Source organism: Anastrepha ludens, chromosome 2 (assembly GCF_028408465.1).
Source record: "Anastrepha ludens isolate Willacy chromosome 2, idAnaLude1.1, whole genome shotgun sequence".
Lineage (NCBI taxonomy): Eukaryota > Metazoa > Arthropoda > Insecta > Diptera > Tephritidae > Anastrepha > Anastrepha ludens.
In genome coordinates this window covers 50,774,248-50,795,261 of record NC_071498.1, presented here as the reverse complement: position 1 = coordinate 50,795,261, position 21,014 = coordinate 50,774,248, and the positions used below count along the sequence as shown (strand labels likewise).

The 21,014-nt window shown below is 35.0% G+C and overlaps 1 protein-coding gene across 5 annotated transcripts in view; it reads left to right on the top strand.

Annotated features, from left to right (window-relative positions):
• LOC128870782 (putative epidermal cell surface receptor) overlaps positions 1 to 21,014 on the top strand; it is a 161,289-nt gene that overhangs the window by 121,163 nt on the left and 19,112 nt on the right. For all 5 annotated transcript variants that reach the window (XM_054113279.1, XM_054113284.1, XM_054113280.1 and 2 more), the window contains one exon: positions 17,986 to 18,226. In XM_054113279.1, the coding sequence (XP_053969254.1) occupies positions 17,986 to 18,226 (241 nt within the window). The remainder of the gene's footprint in view (positions 1 to 17,985; positions 18,227 to 21,014) is intronic.

The window sequence follows — 21,014 nt, the reverse complement described above, 5'->3', positions numbered from 1 at the left end:
CATAAAAAACAAAAATGAAAAAAAAGATTTGAAAAAAAGTCAAAAAAGAAAAGAAAAATCCATAATTTTTGCAAGTGGTTTAAAATTCTTGTATGCTTAAAAATTGTTTTAGAGGCGATGCAACGACTATTAACATGCCGCTCAACTCCAATTATTTCTGTGATTATTTCGACACTTCCTTTAACATCAAAAATGCCTGAACGGAATCGTTGAAACCAAAATTGCGCGTAATTAGCTGTTATAGTATCAGCATCATAAGCATCATTCACAATTTCAGCGGCCTGGCTCACCGTTTTGGCTTTAGCAAAGAAAAATTGTAAAATGTACCGATTTTTTCCTATGTTGACCTCCATTGTTAACACCCTGTAACTCCTAACTGAATGGAATACACAAAAAACAGCAAAAGTATTTTTTTGAGTGTAAAATATTATTTTGATAACTAGCATAAGCATTAAATTGTTTGATCGATAATTTACGATATATCGTACAACCATCTACCGATAAAATAATGTGTTTCTTTCGCCCAAACTAATATATTGGGTTAGCAACTAAGTAATTGCGAATTTTTCTTAGAAAATCAAAGACAGTTTTTTCATGGAACTAAATAACTTTATTCTGAAATGTATTGCCCATTTTGATCAAATGACCGTTTGCAATCTTTCAGGCAGCAACATAATCCCACGTTCATAAAACTTTTGGTTTTTATTAGCAAAAAACTGAATCAGTTACGATTTGACATTATTAAAATGTTTACCATTCAAGGAGTTTTGAAAATATCGAAACAAAAAGTAATCAGATGGTGCAAGGTCAGGACTATATGGTGGATATGGCAAAACCCCCCAACCAAGCTTCAATAATTTTTGCCGTGTGTGGCCTTGCATTGTTATGATGCTATACAATACCTTTTCGATTTGTCAATTCGGGCCGCTGTTCTTCAACTGCATTGTTAATTTAAGTAGTTCTTCAATGTAGACACCAGAATTGATCGTTCGGTTAGGTGGTAAGAGTTCAAAGTAGACAATTCCTTTGTAATCCCACCAAACTGATAGCAAAACCTTCTTTTGATGAATATCAGCTTTTGATGTGGTTTGAGTTGGTTCACCTGGCCTACTCCACGATATTTTCCGCTTGATATTGTTGTAAAAGCCCCATTTTTCATCGTCAGTTATCAGTCGTTTTAAAAATGGATCATTTCCATTACGTTTCTTTAGCAAATAGCAGCTGTTAATGCATTTCTTTCAGTTCGTGAGGACCCCTTGTATCGAGTTTTTGAACATAGCCAAGTTGTTATAAGTGATCTTCAACGCATGTATGTGATACTTGAAACTTCTCTGCAATCCCACGTGTTGCACTGGGACGATCCGAATCGATTATTGCTTTGATTAGGGCATCATCAACTTCAACCAGAGCGTTTTTCAACATTGAGTGAAAAATCCCCAGAACGAAATTTGTCTAAACAATTTTGACACTGCCGTTCTTTTAAGGCTTCGTCACCATAAACAGCACTTAACTTTTTATTAGCTTGCGATGCGGTTTTCCCTTTGCGGAAATAAAAACGGAAAATATGACGAAAATGTTCCTTTCGATTTTCCATTTTTCATCGAACGCCAAACGAAAACTACGCAACCCATCAAAAAACTTTTTTTTACTGATAGACAGCTGATTTGCCAACTATCAAATAACAAAATGTGTTTTACATTTCTACTACGCCTGCAAACCTAAAAATTCAACTGAAGCCATCTATGAGTGAAATCCGCCATTACTTAGTTGCCAACCTACAGCGTGGGCCATCCAGCTTTTGCCTTTTGAACCACCTATTTTTTTGAGAATGGTAACACAAATGGCATGTCAAATGTATTCATAATTTACTTAAAGGTTTGACATTTACGAAATGGGACGCTATATGCTTGAACAAAATTGGGAAATATTGAAAACCTATTTCCAAAGTGGTGAGTCTTCTTCTTCTTCCGCGGTTACAGTAAATGGCGAGAGTTACTGTGACATGCTCAACGAGTGTTTGTTTCCAAAAATTGAAGAGGATGACATGGACGACATTTGGTTTCAACAGGACGATGCAACTTGTCACACTGCCAAAGTTACACTCGAACTGTTGGATACCGTTTTTGAAAACCGAATAATCAGCCAAAATTCCGACATCAATTGGCCGCCTCGGAGCTGTGATTTAAACCCGCTGGACTATTTTTTGTGGGGAGCCGTTAAGGACAAATGCTACGCGAACCATCCAGAGACGATTGATGCTTTAAAACACGAAATCGAAGTTGCCATTCATGAAATTGGAGCCCAAACAATCGAAAATGTGCTTAAAAATTGGGTTGATCAAATGGTCACTGTAAAGCCAGTCGTGGCAATCATTTGAACGATATTATTTTTCATTCATAAATGACAATGTAGAATCTTCAAATTAAAAAAAAATTTTTGAAAAAATATTGATTAGTTTTTTTTATAGCCGATTCAAAAAGCAAATTTTACATGGCCCACCCTATATAATTGGCCCTTACACCCTTTATTTAGCGTTTTGACGGGCTCATCCTTCAATTTGTGGTGTGCATCTTGATGTGTTACCTCTGTAAGTGAGGTAGTGTGACGGGAATATGTCGAAATACGCAAAACTGCAGGCGTGCGTAGTCTATTAGACGAATGCTTAGTGATCCAGGGTTAACTAAAGTAATAATTTAGGTGTTTAGTCACTTCTTCGCCTATCTGTGAGCCATGACATCAATCAACAAACTCCTTTTCTTCCTAAAATGCCAGTCACTTGCCAACATTACGGAAATAAGCTTTGAATGCAAATATTTATTTTGTTTTTAAGCGTCTAAGTAAAGGGGTAAATGGTTGATAAGTAAATTGACAAATACCAGTTTTCACTATGGCAAATGCGGAATCAGCCGCATGCAAACAACCTTCCAAAAAATGTGAGGAAAGTGGCTTGAAAAGCTAAAATCATCAATAAGTCTACCAAGATTTCCGCCAACATTAAAATTAGTTGAGCTGATTTCCTGCAAAGCAAGCGAGCGGGCATCGCTACGCAAAATCCAGTTTGCAAGTGGAAGAGAGTGGCTTTAAAATGAGTTGCTAAACTCAAAGTGATTAAGGAAAATTTAAATATCACTAAAAGAGTTACACAAAAAAAGACATTACAGCAAATTTTCGAAATTAGCAATAAAAGTAAATGGAAGAAAAAAATTGTAATATAATAAAATATGCACTTCAGGCGCCCCTAGTAGGTAGTTACCGTGCAAAATGTCATGAAAGAGTGGTTGTGGCAAATGAATATAAAAACCACAAGCAATGCGCAAACAATTGTGAATTTGCACCTGAATGCAAATTGAAGTGAAAAATGCAAACCAAAAACACAAGAAGAAAAACAAAAAAACAAAAACAAAAGTAAACAAAAATGAGTTGCAGCAAAAAGGCACGCCATGTTGCATACCAACATATGCATACGTTTTTATTTGTTTGCATTGTTGTTGGCATAGTTTGTTAGCTGGCTTATTTGGTTGTGTTGGCTGGTGGTGCTGCCGCTGCAATTTCGTAAAAGTCACTTGAAAAAATGTGCAGCCGCCCTAATACGGTCGCGAGTGGGTAAGTCAACGCGAAGCAAACACTAAAATAATTCGCAGACATAAACATGCATTTTTTCGCTTACATACACACACACAAATGTATTGTCTGGCACAAACAAAACAGCTGCAGCAGGCGTAATTGCCACACAACGTTAAAGTGACTGTTGCTATACGTGCAGCTGAATAATGTTTGCTTGCTTCGGCATTATCTGTCTGGCTGTTGCTCCACTTTGCTGCTGAATAGTCTATACAAAAAAAATTTTACTTTTGATGCACAACGACAAATACAAACAAACAAACAGTCTAACAAAAGGCAAAGCAGGTTAGAAAATGCTTTGGAAAAGTTGACTTCAGCTTAAATATTTACAAACCAAAGGCTAATAATATGTCGGTATTTTACAAATCAATACAATAAAATGTATACATAGAAGCAAAATTAATCACACGGAAGATTTATAATTTTTGCAAATGGCGACGATCGTCAATCATATTCGTACGTCACTTGTGAACTAGACAGCTGCAGTATGCAAATAGATGAGCAAAAAAAAAAATAGATAAGCGTCAAGGTCAAAGTAAAGATTTCTATCACTCAAACTCTTTTTTGTGTTATTAAGTTAAAAAGTTATTAAAAACAAGATTTAGCGATTAATTTTGTGCCACCTTGTATTTGAAATAGTCAAACTAAATTTTATTATAGGACTATGAATAAGTTCGTGCGGTTTTTTTTTCGAAATTTGAAACTTTATTGACGTAAAATGGTTACAAATTTAATATTCAAAATATTGTCCATCGCTTACTACTACTTTTTCCCATCTTTCTGGCAATTCTCGAATTCCCTTTGTGAAAAATTCGGTCGGTTTTGCCGCAATCCACGAATCGATCCATTTTTTGACTTCATCGTAATTACGGAAGTGCTGGTCAGCCAGGCCATGTTGCATCGATCGGAAGAGATAGTAATCGGATGGCGCAAGGTCTGGACTATACGGCGGGTGGGGTAGGACATCCCATTTGAGCGTTTCTAAGTATGTTTTGACCACTTGTGCAACATGTGGCCGAGCATTGTCATGTTGCAAAATAACTTTGTCGTGTCTATCGGTGTATTGCGGCCGTTTTTCTCACAGTGCTCGGCTCAAACGCATCAATTGTCGTCGGTAGACATCCCCCGTAATCGTTTCATTCGGTTTCAGTAGCTCATAATACACAACACCCAGCTGGTCCCACCAGATACACAGCATAACCTTCAGGCCATGAATATTCTGCGCCGACGTCGATGTTGAAGCATGGCCAGGGTATCCATACGTTGCCCGACGTTTTGGATTGTCGTAATGGACCCACTTTTCATCGCCAGTCACAATTCGATGCAAAAAACCCTTTCTTTTGTGCCGTTGAAGCAGTTGTTCGCATGCCATAAAACGGCGTTCAACGTCTCTTGGCTTCAATTCATACGGCACCCAATGGCCTACCTTTCGGATCATTCCCATGGCTTTTAAACGTTTGGAAATGGTTGATTGATCAACTCCCAAAGTTTTTGCAACCTCTTCTTGCGTTTGAGCCGGATCTTGATCGAGCAATTCCTCCAATTCGGTATCCATGAACTTTGGCGGCGCACCCTCGCGTTCTTCGTCTTCCAAACCAAAATCACCACTTTTAAAGCGTACAAACCACTTCTGGCACGTTCGCTCAGATAGAGCATGCTCACCATAAACTTCCACCAAGATACGATGACTTTCGGCTGCTTTTTTCTTCATATTAAAATAATGAAGAAGAATTCCCCGCAAAAACACATTATTTGGCACGAAATTCGACATTTTCAAGTGTGGTAAAAATATTGTTGTTTACGCTTCAAATAAAAAACTTATACTGACGTTTGTGCCTTACGACAGTAGCTCTCCAATGAATGTTTGGAAATGTGGATCGATGGAATAATAATCAAGTTACGCCATCTGTTGTAAAACCGAAACGAACTTATTCATAGTCCTATATATTAATTATTAATACTGAAAATAGGCATCATGTAGGATGTCAGCGCTTTTGGCGAATCTAAGCAGAGCTGGGAGATCCGCTTTTGAGACGTCCTGCAGACCCTCAAACAATGGGGCTCCGAGGCAGTTAATAATGCCGGATAGACGCACAGAAGGTGTTCTCAAGTTTCCGGAATATCCTCCCTGCATTTCCTGCATTTGTCCGTGTTAGCAATACCTATCTTGTACTCTTGAGGAGCCAATAGATTACGAGTATGACCTGTCAGCATACCTATGCCCTTTTTGGGTGTTTGGCCGAGCTCCTCCTCCTATTTGTAGTATGTATGACAAAATACAAATTTTAAGTTACTCAAATATATTGACTTTTTTTTTTGATTTTTGGCAATTTTTTTGCTGAAGATGTTAAACGTTTTCTTCTAAAAAAAAATAAATAATTGGCGCGTATACTTCTGTTAGGTGTTTGGCCGAGCTCTCCTCCTCCTATTTGTGGTGTGCTTCTGGATGTTGTTCCACAAATGGAGGGACCTACAGTTTCAAGCCGACTCCGAACGGCAGATATTTTTATGAAAAGCTTTTTCATGGCAGAAATACATTCGGAGGTTTGCCATTGGCTGCCGAGGGGCGACGGTTATTAGAAAAAACTTTTTCTTAATTTTTGATCTTTCACCGAGATTCGAACCGACGTTCTCTCTCTGAATTCCGAATGGTAGTCACGCACCAACCCATTCGGCCACAGCGGCCACCAAAATAATGCAATTAAAAAATAATATTGATTTATATATTTCCGGTTATAGTATGAGAAATATTAATATATTAAAATTAAGGTTGAGGAATAAGTTCGTAGCGTTTGTACCGAAGATTTTTATTTAAACAAAAAATAATAATTATGTCAATAAGATAATCAATTATATATTCGCCGTTGCTGTTTACAACCTCCTCCCAGCTCTCGACCAATTTGTTGATGCCCTTGCGCCAAAAATCACCTGGTCTGATGTCAGTTTTTAAAGACCTCTTTGTTATCGAAGGTAACGCCCTTCATATGGTTTGACAGGGAGCGAAAAACGTGGTAATCGGTCAGTGCAAGTTCAGGAAAATACGGCGGTTGCTGAAGGACCTCCCATTCGAGCTCTTGGAGTGCGGCTTTGACGTCTTGTGCAATAATGGGACCTGGCGTTTTCGTGAAAAATTATGGTTTGACCATGTCGATCCGGACTTTTCAGTCGAATAGCCTCATCTAAGTGGTGTAGCTGTGCAATGTAGAGCTGCTTGTTGACCGTAGCATTTTTTTCGAGCTTTTTCTTAGAGCACTACGTTCTCCCAGCCCCACCAAACACATATCATGATCTTCTTTGGATGAAAATCCATCTTGACTCTTGGCTTTGGCGTATCTCCTGAAGCCACCCGCTCCTTTTTTTCTTCATATTCATGTATAGACACCATTTCTCATCTCCCGTAAAGATTCAGTACAAAGAGCACTGTTTATGACCGCGTGTTGTTCGATGGCAGGCGAGATGCTGAGAAGCAATTTAAAGGCGTCTTTCTTTGTTTTCTTCGTTGAGCTCGTGAGGCACCCAGGCTCCCAATTTTTCGGTCAATCCCATTTAATGAAGATGATTGTGAATCGTTTTATGATCCCAGTGCATTTTTCCCGCCAATTCATGACTGGTTTGGCGACCGTTCTCCTTCAAAAGTGATTTGAAATATTCTTCATCGAATTCAAAAGACCTATCGCTGAGGGACATATCATTGACGTCAAAGTCGCCATTTTTTAACTTTGCAAACCATTTCCGTGCTGTAGACTCGCCTATGACACCTTCTACCTAAACGTCGCAAATGTCCCGGTTTTTGACTTCGATGAAAAGCAAAGAAGAGCAGGTGTGGAAAATGTTGATTTTGCCTTCTGAGTATTCCATTTCTTCAAAACTACTACAAAATTAAATGACTCAAAAATATATACAATTAACATAGTTTTTAGAGCAGAAACAGTTCTTTCGATGAATACTTACCCTTTGCCAAACAGCAAACAAATCGTTGTAAAATAAAAGAAAATATCAAACGCTATGAACTTATTCCCCAACCGAATACAATTAAAAAATAATATTGATTTATATGCTTTCGGTTAATGTATGAGAAATATTAAAACAAACTAAAAATTTACTTAAAAACTATTGTAAATATTAAGAAAAACATCACCAAGCATCCAGTTGTGTTCGCATGTGCTCAATTTAAGTCATTTTGCATCATCAACTTTGCGAGTTTTCCACTGAGTTCTGTTGTATTTTTAAAGTGATTTTATTTGAAATGTTGATTTTTATATGAAAGTAATTGCGCTTGCTTGTAATCAGCTTGGATGACAGCAGAACATCTGCAAAGATTTGATACATACATTCCAAAAACGAAACTAGAACAATTTGCGTCACCTAAAAAGTGATTTAAATAAGCATTCAGGCGCCCGTTCGGTTCCATTTGATATGAAGTGTAGTTATTCATTGAAAAATCCGCAAAATACGCAAAATATTTTTTTAACAAATATTGACTTTCTTCATTAAGCAGGTGTCAGAGAGTTTTTTTTTTTTGTATTGTATATTCTAAATAAAATTTTTATTTTAATTTCACAGTTTTTAGAATTTAAGTGTGAAAATCGAAAGTTATAATTGGTAATGCTAATATCAAAAAAACAAAAGAAAAAGCTGACCAGTGTCTGTATTAAGTGCACGTCTGAATATTCCAGATTGAATAGAAAATAACAAAAAATTTAAATAACAAACTCGTTTATTTCGTATCCGTTTAAGCTTTAAGTATTATTCATGCATGGGTATTGAAACACCTTTTACGGTATTTCCTTATTAGCCAAACACAAACAAAGCGAATAATGCTTGCAATCAACAACAACATACGAGCATACATATGCACATATACACTCCTACCAACAAAACAAATTTCAGTTGCATGCATAATTGATTGGCACCCAGTAAGCGGATGACGTAGAGTCATTGAGTCAACCCACATAACGGCTTTCATATGTATGCCTACAGCAGCTTGAACTTTTGCTGCTGCTACTTCGTACTAGATTATCGTGTTAATCACGCAGTTGGAAATGCTGCTGAACCACTGTTGACATCGTCACATGTCGATGCTGATGCGATTGCGCAGCATTCATGTGATTTGTTGTTAATTGCAGCCAAAGCGCAATAAGAGAGAATGCTAAAACGGCATTGTCAATTACTGAGGTTTGTTTCAGTGTTTTTTTATTGTTCATGATGGACAGTTATTATTCTGGATAGTCAATGATGTATTGACATGAACATGAGTTTGTCTCCATCACCTCCGATTCATGCATACATCCATAGAGTGCGCATATCTTTATGAAAGTGTATATTGTTGGAAAGCGTCAAGGACGTTTGAAAGACATTGCAGTGAATTTGCAAGTAATAGATGCTAGTGGCCGATGTTAATACCAAATATGTAAAACATGTATTTTCTTTCTGGTAGCTCATTTCTTTTAAGACGTTTATGGTTAGGGAATGCTGAGATGTTAATGTCTTGTTGTTTAAATACTAGTTTTATTTTATTTCATTTTCGTTATTTTCATTTAATTTAATTTTGTTCTATTTAGGAATTCAATTTAATTTTACAAAAAACTATTTTATTTTATCTTACTTAATTTAATTTTCATTTATTTCACTTTTTTTAATTTTATTTTATTGTATTTTATTTAGGAATTCATTTCAATTTAATGAAAAAAATTTAATTAATTTCATCTTACTCAATTTTATTTTCTTTCATTTTATTTTATTTTATTTTATTTTTTTTTTTATTTTTTTTTTATTTTTTATTTATTTTTTTTTAATTTTTTTTTTATTTAATTTTTTGTTTTTTTTTTTATTTCATTTTATTTTTTTTTTATTTTATTTTATTTTATTTTATTTTATTTTATTTTATTTTACTTTATTTTATTAAAATTTTTGAACTTAATTTAATTTGGTACACTTTTTAATTTAATTTAATTTTTTTTTTTCATATGTCTTTTTTTAATTTAATTTTTTCATCAAAATTTTTTATTGCATTTTGTGTTACTTTATTTTATTTATTAAATTTTTAATTTTAATTTTATTTTTAATTCATTTTATTTTACTTTGTTTTGCTCGATTTTATCTCGTTTTATTTAACCAAATTTATTATAATTACTCAGGTCAGTCCATAAGTTCGTGCGTATTTTACCCATAATTTCACTTTTGTACGATTTTTGCATACAAAAAATTATTCGCGGAATATATCGGAACTATTTGTATTTTCTTTCAACAAGTGATTTTAATCGCGGATAGAAGCACCTGTTGTTAAAAAATAAAATGGAATCTTCGAACGCGTATAAGAGGCATATTTTGCATTTTTTTTTTATAAAGGTGGTAAAAAAGCAACACCTGCTGCAGCAGAAATAAACACTGTTTACGGGGAGGATACCGTGAGTGTAAGGACTGCGCAAAAGTGGTTTTCAAAATTCCGAAGTTGTAACTGCGACGTGGAGTATGCCCCGCGCGCTGGTCGTTCTGAAGCCGTTGCTCGAACTCGTGGAAGCTGAGCCAAATTTCACAGTCGATATAATAGCTCAGACCTTAAATTCATCGCATGGAACAGTTCACAGGCACCTGGTTCAGTTGGGAAAGGTTTCAAAGCTGGGAAAATGGGTTCCGCATAGACTTTCCATCGCCAACCTTCAGCAGAGAATAAATGTGTGTTCTCAGCTGCTGCAACGGCTGGAAAATGAAAGTGTTTTGAACCGTATCGTTGCTGGTGATGAAAAATGGATCCTTTACAATAATCCTGTTCACAAACGCCAATGGTTAGATAAAGATGAAATACCAGAACCGACCCCTAGAGATGGCCTTCACCCCAAGAAGATTCTCCTGTCTATTTGGAGGGATATGGCCGGTATTGTTTATTATGAACTTCTGGAACCAAATCAGACGATAACTGCTGATTATTATTCCCATCACCTATCAAACCTGAACGAGGCACTTAAGAAAAAGCGACCGTCTTTAGTGAATAGACGCAAAGTTTTGTTTCAGCACGACAACGCAAGGCCTCATACCGCAAGGCAAACATTAGGCAAGCTGAACGAGCGCGGATGGGAGCTACTGCCGCATCCACCATACTCTTCGGATATTGCACCTTGTGATTATCACCTTTTCCGTGGACTTCAATCCCATATGAGTAACAAGAACTACTCCTCAAAAGAAGCTATAAAAAGGGATATCGAAGCGTATTTTGGCTCCAAGAACAAAAACTTTTTGAGCAAGGAATTAAAAATTTGCCTAAACGTTGGGGCGACATTGTAAATAATGAAGGAAAATATATTATGGATTAAAAAATACTTAAATAATTTTTTCTTATTAATTTTAAAACCACCTTTAAAAAGCGCACGAGCTTGTGGACTGACCGATAGTTTAATTCTAATTCTTCAATTTAGATTAAGTATATTTTATTTTTATTTTTTTTTTTTTAGTTTGGTTTGAGTAATTAATTTAATTCGTTTTAATTTACTTTACTTTATTTTATTTTAATAAATTCAGTTTTATTTATTTTATTTCAATTTAATTCAGTAATTAAAGGCAATTTAAGTACATTTTGCATATTCAATTGTTACTAAATGCATTTTATTTTATTTTATATTTCATTTTAAGTCTTGTCTTCTCAATTTGGTTTTTTGTTTAATTTTCTTTTACTTTCGTTTTATATTATTTCACTTTATTTAAATAAAATAATTTGAATAATATTATATTTCATATTTTATATTAATTTGATTACTATTATTATTATTACTTTTTTTATTTTAATTAATTAAATTTAAATTATTGTAAATTTATTTCACCGTTTGATTTTGTTTCTCATATAATTTAAATTGATTAATTTGATTTAATATTTTATTTTATTTTAATAATTTTTTTCTTTAAATTTCACCTTAATCCTTTTAAAATCTTTTAGTAATTTTGTTTTTATTTTATTTTATTTTTTGTTTATTTAAGTTAATATATTAATTCAATTTAGAGAATAGAATATAGAAAAGAGAATATATTCTTTATTTTATTTTGCTTCATCCAATTTACTATTTTAATTTAAATATTTTACTTTTATTTATTTTGATTGTTTCAGTTTAGTAATTCCCTTTAATTTAATTTTTTATATTTAAATTTGTTCTATTCCATTTTACATTATTTTATTTTATTTCATTTACTCCTATTTTGTTTTATTTTATTTAATTTTTTTTTTTTTATTTATTTTAGTTTGATTTCGTTTGTTTCATTTTATTATATTAAAATTTTTATCTATTAAAATTTTTTCCCAAAAATGATAAAGTCGTGAATAAAATATATCGAAAAAAATAAAATTTATTTAATTTTTTTCTCACTTTCTATTGTCTTTTTTCAAACCAGATAAATGGGATTATAATTAAATAATTAAATATAACCAGAAAATAGAAACATACTTTTATACATTTCATTTATCAATGCAAGCGATTGAGAAAAAAGAATAATTGAGTTATATATTAGGTAAAATATATCGTTAATATAAATTATTTATTTTACCTATTTTCTCAATATTTTTTTTATATTTTTCACGCGCAAAAGATCCAAGCTGCCGACTAAATAATACCAACACTTTATTGCGGAAGTTAGTAGTTGTAACAATTTTATGACGCTCTAGAAGTGCACATAATTTTAACAACCAGTAATTGCCAGTTCTGCTTTACAGCCATTAAAGAACTGTAGCCTCTTCCGTAGTTTGAGTTGTATAAAGATATAATAAATAAAAGTGCAATAGCTAATAAACTTTTTGCAAGGTAAAGCGTATGCAATATTCTGGAGAATTTTATATTAATTTTCTTTTTAATGTTTTTTTATAACGCACTTAGGAAATTGTACTTTTGTGCATACACAATTTACTTTTACTTCGCTAAATAGACAAGAAAAATAGGTTTCTTTATGAAAACTCTTTTTATAGAAGGTATTACTTGAGCGGCTGTCATAGCCGAATGGTAGTGATCGGGCTCGAAATCTGCTGTGGGCGAAAAACACCAAAATTATAGAAAATATTTTCTCTAAAACCACTTTTTCACCACTCGGCAGCCATACAATCCTTAGAGTTTATATCTGCTATGAAAAATCTGCTCATAAAAAACCCATCTGATTATTTTACCTTTGATCAAATGGCTAGCCACTAAATAATATTTTAAGAGACATAAAGTGAGAAGATGAGCCATTCCGATACCATTCCGACATATGCGAGCGCGCTATGCAGTGAAACTGCAGTTGGGCCCATATTGTAACATTCGAAAGCTTCATCAGCATTTAGTTCCTGCAATATTATGACGTACCAAGGGGCAAAGAAGGTATACACTATCATCCTTTAGAAATACTTAAACTCATTCGCCTTTTAAAACTTGATTTGCTTGTTGTCTTTCTTAATAACCTGGATCACTCTTTAAGCTTTCTAATGAAATATAATTGGTTGCAAAGTGTACTATGACCTATAGAGTGCTTCTTATTCGAAAAGTATCCGCGTCAACTCCTCTTCCCCCGCAGACATTATCACACTTCTATCGACTCTGTTCTGTCGGACATTAACGAAGTAGTAAATTTCGTACTGTTATGAACAGTGTGTATACATTTTGGTCGTGAAAAGTAACAGATAAAAATAAATTAACATCATAGTATGAGAACTATCGATATCGATAACTATAGTTTGACAGCTGAGAATGGTAAACTGTATTGGCTTTTCTGTTCAGTAAAGTTTGGCAAGTCATTATGAATTGTTTAATGCCAGAACGACACTTCCAAATTATGAAAATTTATTTCCCATTTTGTCTGATTGGGCTCATTTGAAATTGGTCAAGAATGAGCATTTTTATCGAAGAATCGTGTTTAGTAATGAAACTCATTTCTGACTAAATGACTACGTCAATAAGCAAAATTGCCGTATATGGAGCGAAAACAATCCTGAAGCAGATAACGAGTCATCCTTACACGCTGGCGGCATCATCGGTCTTTATTCTTTCAAAATGAGGAACGAGTTGCTGTTACGGTGAATGGCGATCGCTTACGAACCATGCTGATTGAATTTTTGTTTCCAAAAATTAAAATCGCCGACCGTCGTGGAATTTTTTTTTCTTTTTTTCTTCAGTAGCGTCTGAGACTGTGCTCAGTACTTAGAGACTAAGTAATCCCTAGTGCAAAGTACCAAAAAATGTCCAACAATATCTATATCAAATATCTATATTTCATTTTTATTTAATATTTAATGTTTGGATTCACCAATCAAAGGGAGATAGCTTATATGCAAATGTACGTTTTACGCATGCGTAGATTTTTATATCTGTGAATGTGCTAAATGTTCATTCCTTTGTTGCACGTTCTTGCACTTTTTGATGCAGCCAATAAAAGAAGTAATAAATATATGATTTTATTCAAAAAATTAAAAAAAAATGATAAAAATATTAAAAAGAACTGAAGATATTAAAAAATGAAAAACTCCGTACCAAAATTTGCAACTATGATTTTTAGCGTACTTCTTATAATACTCAATCCTTATACTATAGAAAAAATTTAAGATCATATCCAAAATATCTACTTCGATAGCTTACCTTCAATCGATCAATTCAATCTTTATTTACAAACCAATTGTGGCTGTAGTGGTAATAAATTATTGGAAGATCATTGGATTGAGTGTATGGGGGTTGAGGAGATTATATTGAAAAAAAAACTAATTTCAATTGGAAGTTCTCATTTTCTTACTTTTATTTATTTGTTTTATTTTAATAAACTACAGTACAAATTACCTTACAGACTAGAAAAAAATGCAAAGAAAAACAAGCCAAATTTGGCAACTAAAATATTGGCAACCAATATAAAGGGTGGTTAAGTTTCAAGGGCCTGTGTAGATTTTGAATAAATTACAATTTTTTTAGTAAATTATTGTCATTTCTCTTTATTACGATAACATTGGCATGGATCAATTACGTATGGAACAAAATATCTGCCAAATGGCCGCTGTGGCCTCGGCGTCACACCTCTATCCGATGCTCCAAATTTTCGATGACGCTGAGGAGTAATTGAGGTTCTATGCCGTTAATGTACCGAATTATCTCATCCTTTAGCTCTTGAATTGTTGCTGGCTTATTGACGTACACCTTTTCTTTCCAATAACCCCAAAGAAAAAAGTCCAACGGTGTCAAATCACATGATCTTGGCGCTCAATTGGCATCGCCGCGACGTGAGATTATTCGGCCATCAAATTTTTCGCGCAAAAGAGCCATTGTTTCGTTAGCTGTGTGACAAGTGGCACCGTCCTGTTGAAACCACATATCGTCCACATGCATATCTTCTAATTCGGACCATAAAAAGTTCGTTATCATCTCACGATAGCGAACACTATTCACAGTAACTGCCTGACCGGCTTCATTTTGGAAAAATTACGGCCCAATGATGCCGCCGGCCCATAAACCGCACCAAACAGTCACTCTTTGTAGGTGCATTGGTTTTTCGGCAATCACTCTTGGATTATCATTCGCCCAAATGCGGCATTTCTGTTTATTGACGAATCCACTGAGGTGTGAATGAGCCTCAGCACTGAAGATGATTTTCTTCGAAAATTGGTCATTCACTGTTGCCATTTCCTGCCACCATTCTGACCATTGACGACGCTTGAAATGGTCAAGACGCTTTAGTTCTTGAGTCAATTGCACCTTGTAAGCGTGTAAATGCAAGTCTTTATACATACTGTTCATCAACGACGAGCATGAGAGGTGCAATTGTTGGGCACGACGACGAGTTGAGGTGGACGGCTCTTCAACCACACCATCGCGAACAGCAGCAATATTTTCTGCAGTACGAGCTGTACGAGCATGCACTGGTGTTTTCACATCTCCTAAAGACCCGGTTTGCTCAAACTTTTGCACAATTTTTCCGATTGTACGCACATTTAGACGATTAAATTGACCGAAAAAATCACGAAGTGCGCGAAATGTATTTTGATTGGAACGCCCGTTTTCATAATAAGCCTGAATAACTTTAAATCGTTGCTCGATTGTGTATCTTTCCATAATTCCAATTGAGTTAATCTGATATTGAAAGATGTCAAATGAAATGTAGAAAACTTGACGTTTAGGTGTGGTTTACATTCAACATTGGCCCTATAAATTTAACCACCCTTTAAATACACTATTAAGCAGCTAAATTGAAATTTTTTAGAAATCCAGTTAAAGCAAAATCAAGCATGCTGGAATTGGATAATGAATTATATTGTCAAATTTCCCGAGCAATAGTTGCATTATTTGCAAATTTAGTCTTAGTTTTTCCCATAAAAAGGATAAAAATTGAGAAGACTTCTTGGTGGAACATTAAAGCTTATCCGCTCATTTAGAACTGAACAGTCGACGTTGGCATTAACATCACTGAAAATAAACGAAAGTGAATCTTTTCTAGAGATTCAAAATTAATTAGTTTTACCCGAGAATTATAAAAGGAAAGAGAGGACTCCAATCGAAAGTTGGTCGTAAGGTCTCCAAGTGATAACAGCGAAAAAGAGTCGTGAGAACGAAAAAGAGTCGTAAAAAGTAGTTATAGGTATACGGAATTCTGTTGCATTGAGACGAATGACGCCTAAAACCGAGTACGGTTTTGAAAGAATAAAATTAGTATGGCCACTGAAGGAAAATTTCGTATCGAATAAAACTTCAAGATCCTTAAACTCTGTTACACTTTTTACTAAATTATTAGAAATAGTGTAGGATGTGTCAAAAAAATATGTACGCCGCGAAAATGTTAAACTAAAATTTTTTTTATTATTCAAATATAGACGCGACCTCATGCACCATCGATGAAGGTTGTTCAAGTCGAGTTGAAGTTTCTGAGCATTCACTGAGTCTTTAAGAGATGAGAAAGTTTTTAAATCAATCGCGAAGAGCAAGAAACACGAAAAGGAAAAATATTTGCCTATGTCATTGATAAAAATGGCAAAAAATGTGATACTAAGATGCTCCCTTAAGGACACTTCAAGTAGCAACAAAGTGATTCAATAAAATTCAATCAATTTTTATCAGGAACTGTCTAACTGTCAAATATATCATGACTGAGCAATTACTGCTAAAAAGTGGAGTGAAAGCCCAAGCAAGCTGACCTTAGAGAAGTTAGTATAAATGCAATCAACTTGGAGTCCTTTGGAAAACAATGGCATACAGAATTCACCAAAAACAGCAAGATATAGCTACTAAATACAGCGCCCAGTTACGAAACCATGTTGGTTTAGATTAATTAAAGACTTAACAACAAAATAAATTTTGTCCTTTACAATGCATTCAAGCAGTTGGCAAATGCTCGATATCTTGGAAATCCGGCTATAATTACGAAAAACATTTTTTTCTCCGCTTTTAAAAAAAGGTGTGATGATTGTAAATTTACATTAATTAAAGAAAGTGCCCATTTTAAAAATAACCTCTAGAGAAATTGCCAAAGCTGAACAAATCTTGAGCAAGATAGCGGAAAGACCGTCAGCATCTGCATGTGATGAAGGTTTGAGAGAAAGCATCCCCTTGAAAATGTCATCAGATGAGATGTGTAAATTGGCAAAAATGAAGATATCGCGGTCAGGGAACGCTTAATCGGCTGAGACATAATTTTTCATTATTTTTTTTGTAAATTTTGCATTCCTATTTTTTACCCCCTCAAGAGCTATATACTAGCAGCTTTGCGAAGTTACGTTGACCGATACAACAAATTAAAAAGAACTTTATGAGATGCATAGTGTCGTTTCATGTTAACTGAATATACTCAAATGTTCTTTTTATATTAAATTTGAATCCACGTAATTTTGTGAATTAAAGATGATTTCACACGCGAAAGAAAAAAGGCGCACTCAGCACTCTTTTGTTAAGCACGCGAAAGTAAGGTATGTCGCTTCATTGCATCTGCAACGAAATCTGAATTCAAATCTATTTTCTTAAATGAAACACTGTATGTGCAATAACTCTAAAATCATTTCATTGTTCCTCGGCAAACATTAAAATGGCATCGGCTTTTGATTGCGCAGCCCGCTCATGTGATTCCTTCTGGCACTGTTATTAAATAATAATTTAATAGAAAGCAGCCGACTGTTTTGTCTCCAGAGCAGAGGCTTTAAGGCGCTTATGTATGTATGTACGCATGTAAGGCACTTGATTGTATGTATGTATGCATTAATCGCCATTTACACACACACACACATGCACTTGTTTCCGCATTTGATTGCTCAATAATTTTACAATTTATAATGTGTGTATGTATGTATGCGTGTATTTAATTCCGCGTGTTTTTCCTTCTAATTTATATCCATAGCCGTTTAATCATTAACCATCACTTGTTTTACGCCTGTTTTCTTTTCTTTTACAGAATGGCGAAACGATGAATCGCGGCTGTGATGAACGTTGTACGTGCAATCGCGGCGAATGGATTTGTGAACCTCGTTGCATGGGCAATACTTTCAAACTGGTTGGCGGTGCACCACATATGGATTTGGATGCGCAAACTCACTGCCGTCAGATGGCTGTAGATGAGTGTTGTGCCACCATGGAATGTGGTCTATTGCCCACTATGAGCGTTCCAGAGTTAGACGCTGAAGGTGGACTTAATGGTAAGTGTGTGGAAATGTAGGGAAGAATTAATTATAGTGGCTTTATTTACATGAATACTCGACATGATAGGGAGAGGAAATATGAATAATTGCTAAACCAACAGCAGTTATTGGAAATTAAATTATTAATTCAAGTATATTAAAAGCGCATATATTTTGGTACTTTATAACGTCTTCTTTATAGTTATAATTCGTGCGTAGGTGTCAGCACAGATTACTTACGACACTTGAGTCACTTATTGAGCATGAATATGCAAGGTCGGAAGGTCATTCTGGCTGAATGTAGATAAGTAGCATTCGTGTAAGCTTCTATGGTTATGAAAACCTATAGTGGTGGGTACCCCAACCGCACACTGTACGATGGGTATCCATTAGAAGGCACCCAGCATAACTCTGTTGCGGTAGCTGTCTGTATGGTGGAATCATCTCACCACGTACTCTTCAACTGGCTTACTTTGCGGGGCTGAAAAACACGCGTTGACACTCAACGCAACTTTAAGCCACTTTTGCTATAGATTTCTAGAAGAGAATAATGTAGAGTCATTCTAGTATTTACTCCTTACATGCCCTGTCTTCACGGACTTATATAATATATATATTTTTTTTTTTGGTAGGGGAGGTAGGGTTCAAAATGCCTTCGCACTTACAGCGGCCGTCATCTACTACGTAGTGTGGTGTGGCCACTAAAAAGATCCCTCCTCTCCTTCTGGGGAGACACCCTTCCCTTTATTCTTTTATTAATAAATCAGTACAACTAAAAGGAATCAGTCATAAAAACATTAATATATAGTAGGTCCACCTTTTGCTTTGATAACAGCAGCAATTCTCTGGACTCCTCATTAGGCTGTACTTATGGCGCTCCATTCGAGAATTAAAGCATTTTTCAGACCTGTTCGCGATGCTATGTTCTTTTATCGTTTTAACATGATATGTGCTCTGGGGGTTTCGATCTGGAGACTGTGCTACCCAATCTAACAAAAAAATTGTATGGAATTGAACTCTATCGAAGTCGAATTAGAGTCGCCAAAACAGCGCGTTGACGAAGGCAAAAGTACAGTTTCTAACACATTTAAGTACTTTTAAATGTTCATGCAACTCTCGCAAATAAACATTTTGCGACATCATCAACAGCCATACAGTCCCATATCATCACCCTACCCCAAGCTTAACAGTGCGTACCACGCAATCTGGATGGCATTCCTTGGCAATCTGTCGCCTCACGAACATCACATCAGGCGTTCCAAATACCTGTCGGAAAGGAAAAAACCCTTTTTTTACTCTTTGTGCTATTTTCTCGAAATTGGACTAGAATTGAGGATATAATTATGAATCGAAACTCGATTCATCAGGTCACAAATCCTTCGACCTATCTTCTTTCATAAAATGTTGGTATTCTAAATGCTTTCTAAGATTTGTTTTTAAGCTCAAGCTTTGCATCCTTTTAAACCGGCTTTAAGAAGCCTTCTTCGAGCTGTTCCAGCACTAACGGGTTTTCTAATTTCTTCCGACTGGGCAACTGCAAGGGCAGAAGAGATATTTTTACCATCCTTGAGAGACTCGCATAAAAGCTTTAGGTCTTCCCGCACGCTAGTGAGGTGTTTTCTTCTACTTTTCGATTTATTATGGTCGGGTTTTGTTTCCGCAAATTAATAGCACATTCTACTGTGCACCGCGAACACCCCATCAAATTGGCAATCTCAACCTGAGACTTCCCTTTCTCACTTAAAACTTGGATTCTCACTCTTTGGCCGTAACATAGTTTGATTTTTTAGGCATTTATTGTAGATAAAGAGAATTTATTTATATTATCTTGATAATTTTGCACTAAAGGTAATTCACACATAAATTACCAAAATATTTTAACTACACCTTTAAAAATGCAACTTGTTAGACTTTAGTTCCGAGAAATACGATGTTAACTGCCCAAAAATGCTACCGTGTCCCTTGAGAAATTGCCTCCTGATCCCAACCTCCTTTAACTATGATGGAAATAAACTGCAGCAGACTTTTTCAATATAACTTACAACAGTTTATAATTTTGATTTTGATCGTGACAAGTAATCAGACAATACATTTCATTAAGGCAGATATTTAGATTCCATATAGAGTTGGGTGACTAGGAATATGATTAAGAAGCAGCTTTAGGCGTTCATTAAGGTGTCTGAAAGTGTTTTAGTCAACCAAGATTAGAGGCGGGTTACTGACTTTGAATGGCCTTGTAAAAAGTTGAATAGTATCGTTTTCGGTTTCTTCAATTATTAGACAAATGTCTGTTATGTTGGGTTTTAATAGGGAAAAGTAGAAGTTCAACCAGCTACAATAACGAGACCACAATTGTTCCATCATTATGAGAATCTGTCGAATCAACTCAATGTTTTTTATTCACAATTGGTGATAATTGGTCTCTGATTACGGCATTTATGGAGCGAGAGTTCATTTAGACGTTAGTTTTCCCTCGATAAATATTGTTTTTGCTTACCGATGATCCGTTGGATCCAGTAATTGGCATATGTATTGCTGAACGTTCTGCTTGAACTCAGAAGCTGACTATAGGGGCTTTAGGTGCCTAATAAGCGACTTAGCCTGCGTCAGTATTATTCCGGGGGTGTGGATTGTAAGTCCATTGTGGTCATGAAAGATTAAGTTATAGAACATAATTTCTCTTAATATTGGTCGCACCACGGCAGGCATTGACAAGCCTCTGAATACAATTCTGCCATAGAAAAATAACTTTGTATACTATAAAAACCCCATACATCGTTTAGAGGTGATATTAAATTGTAGGTTC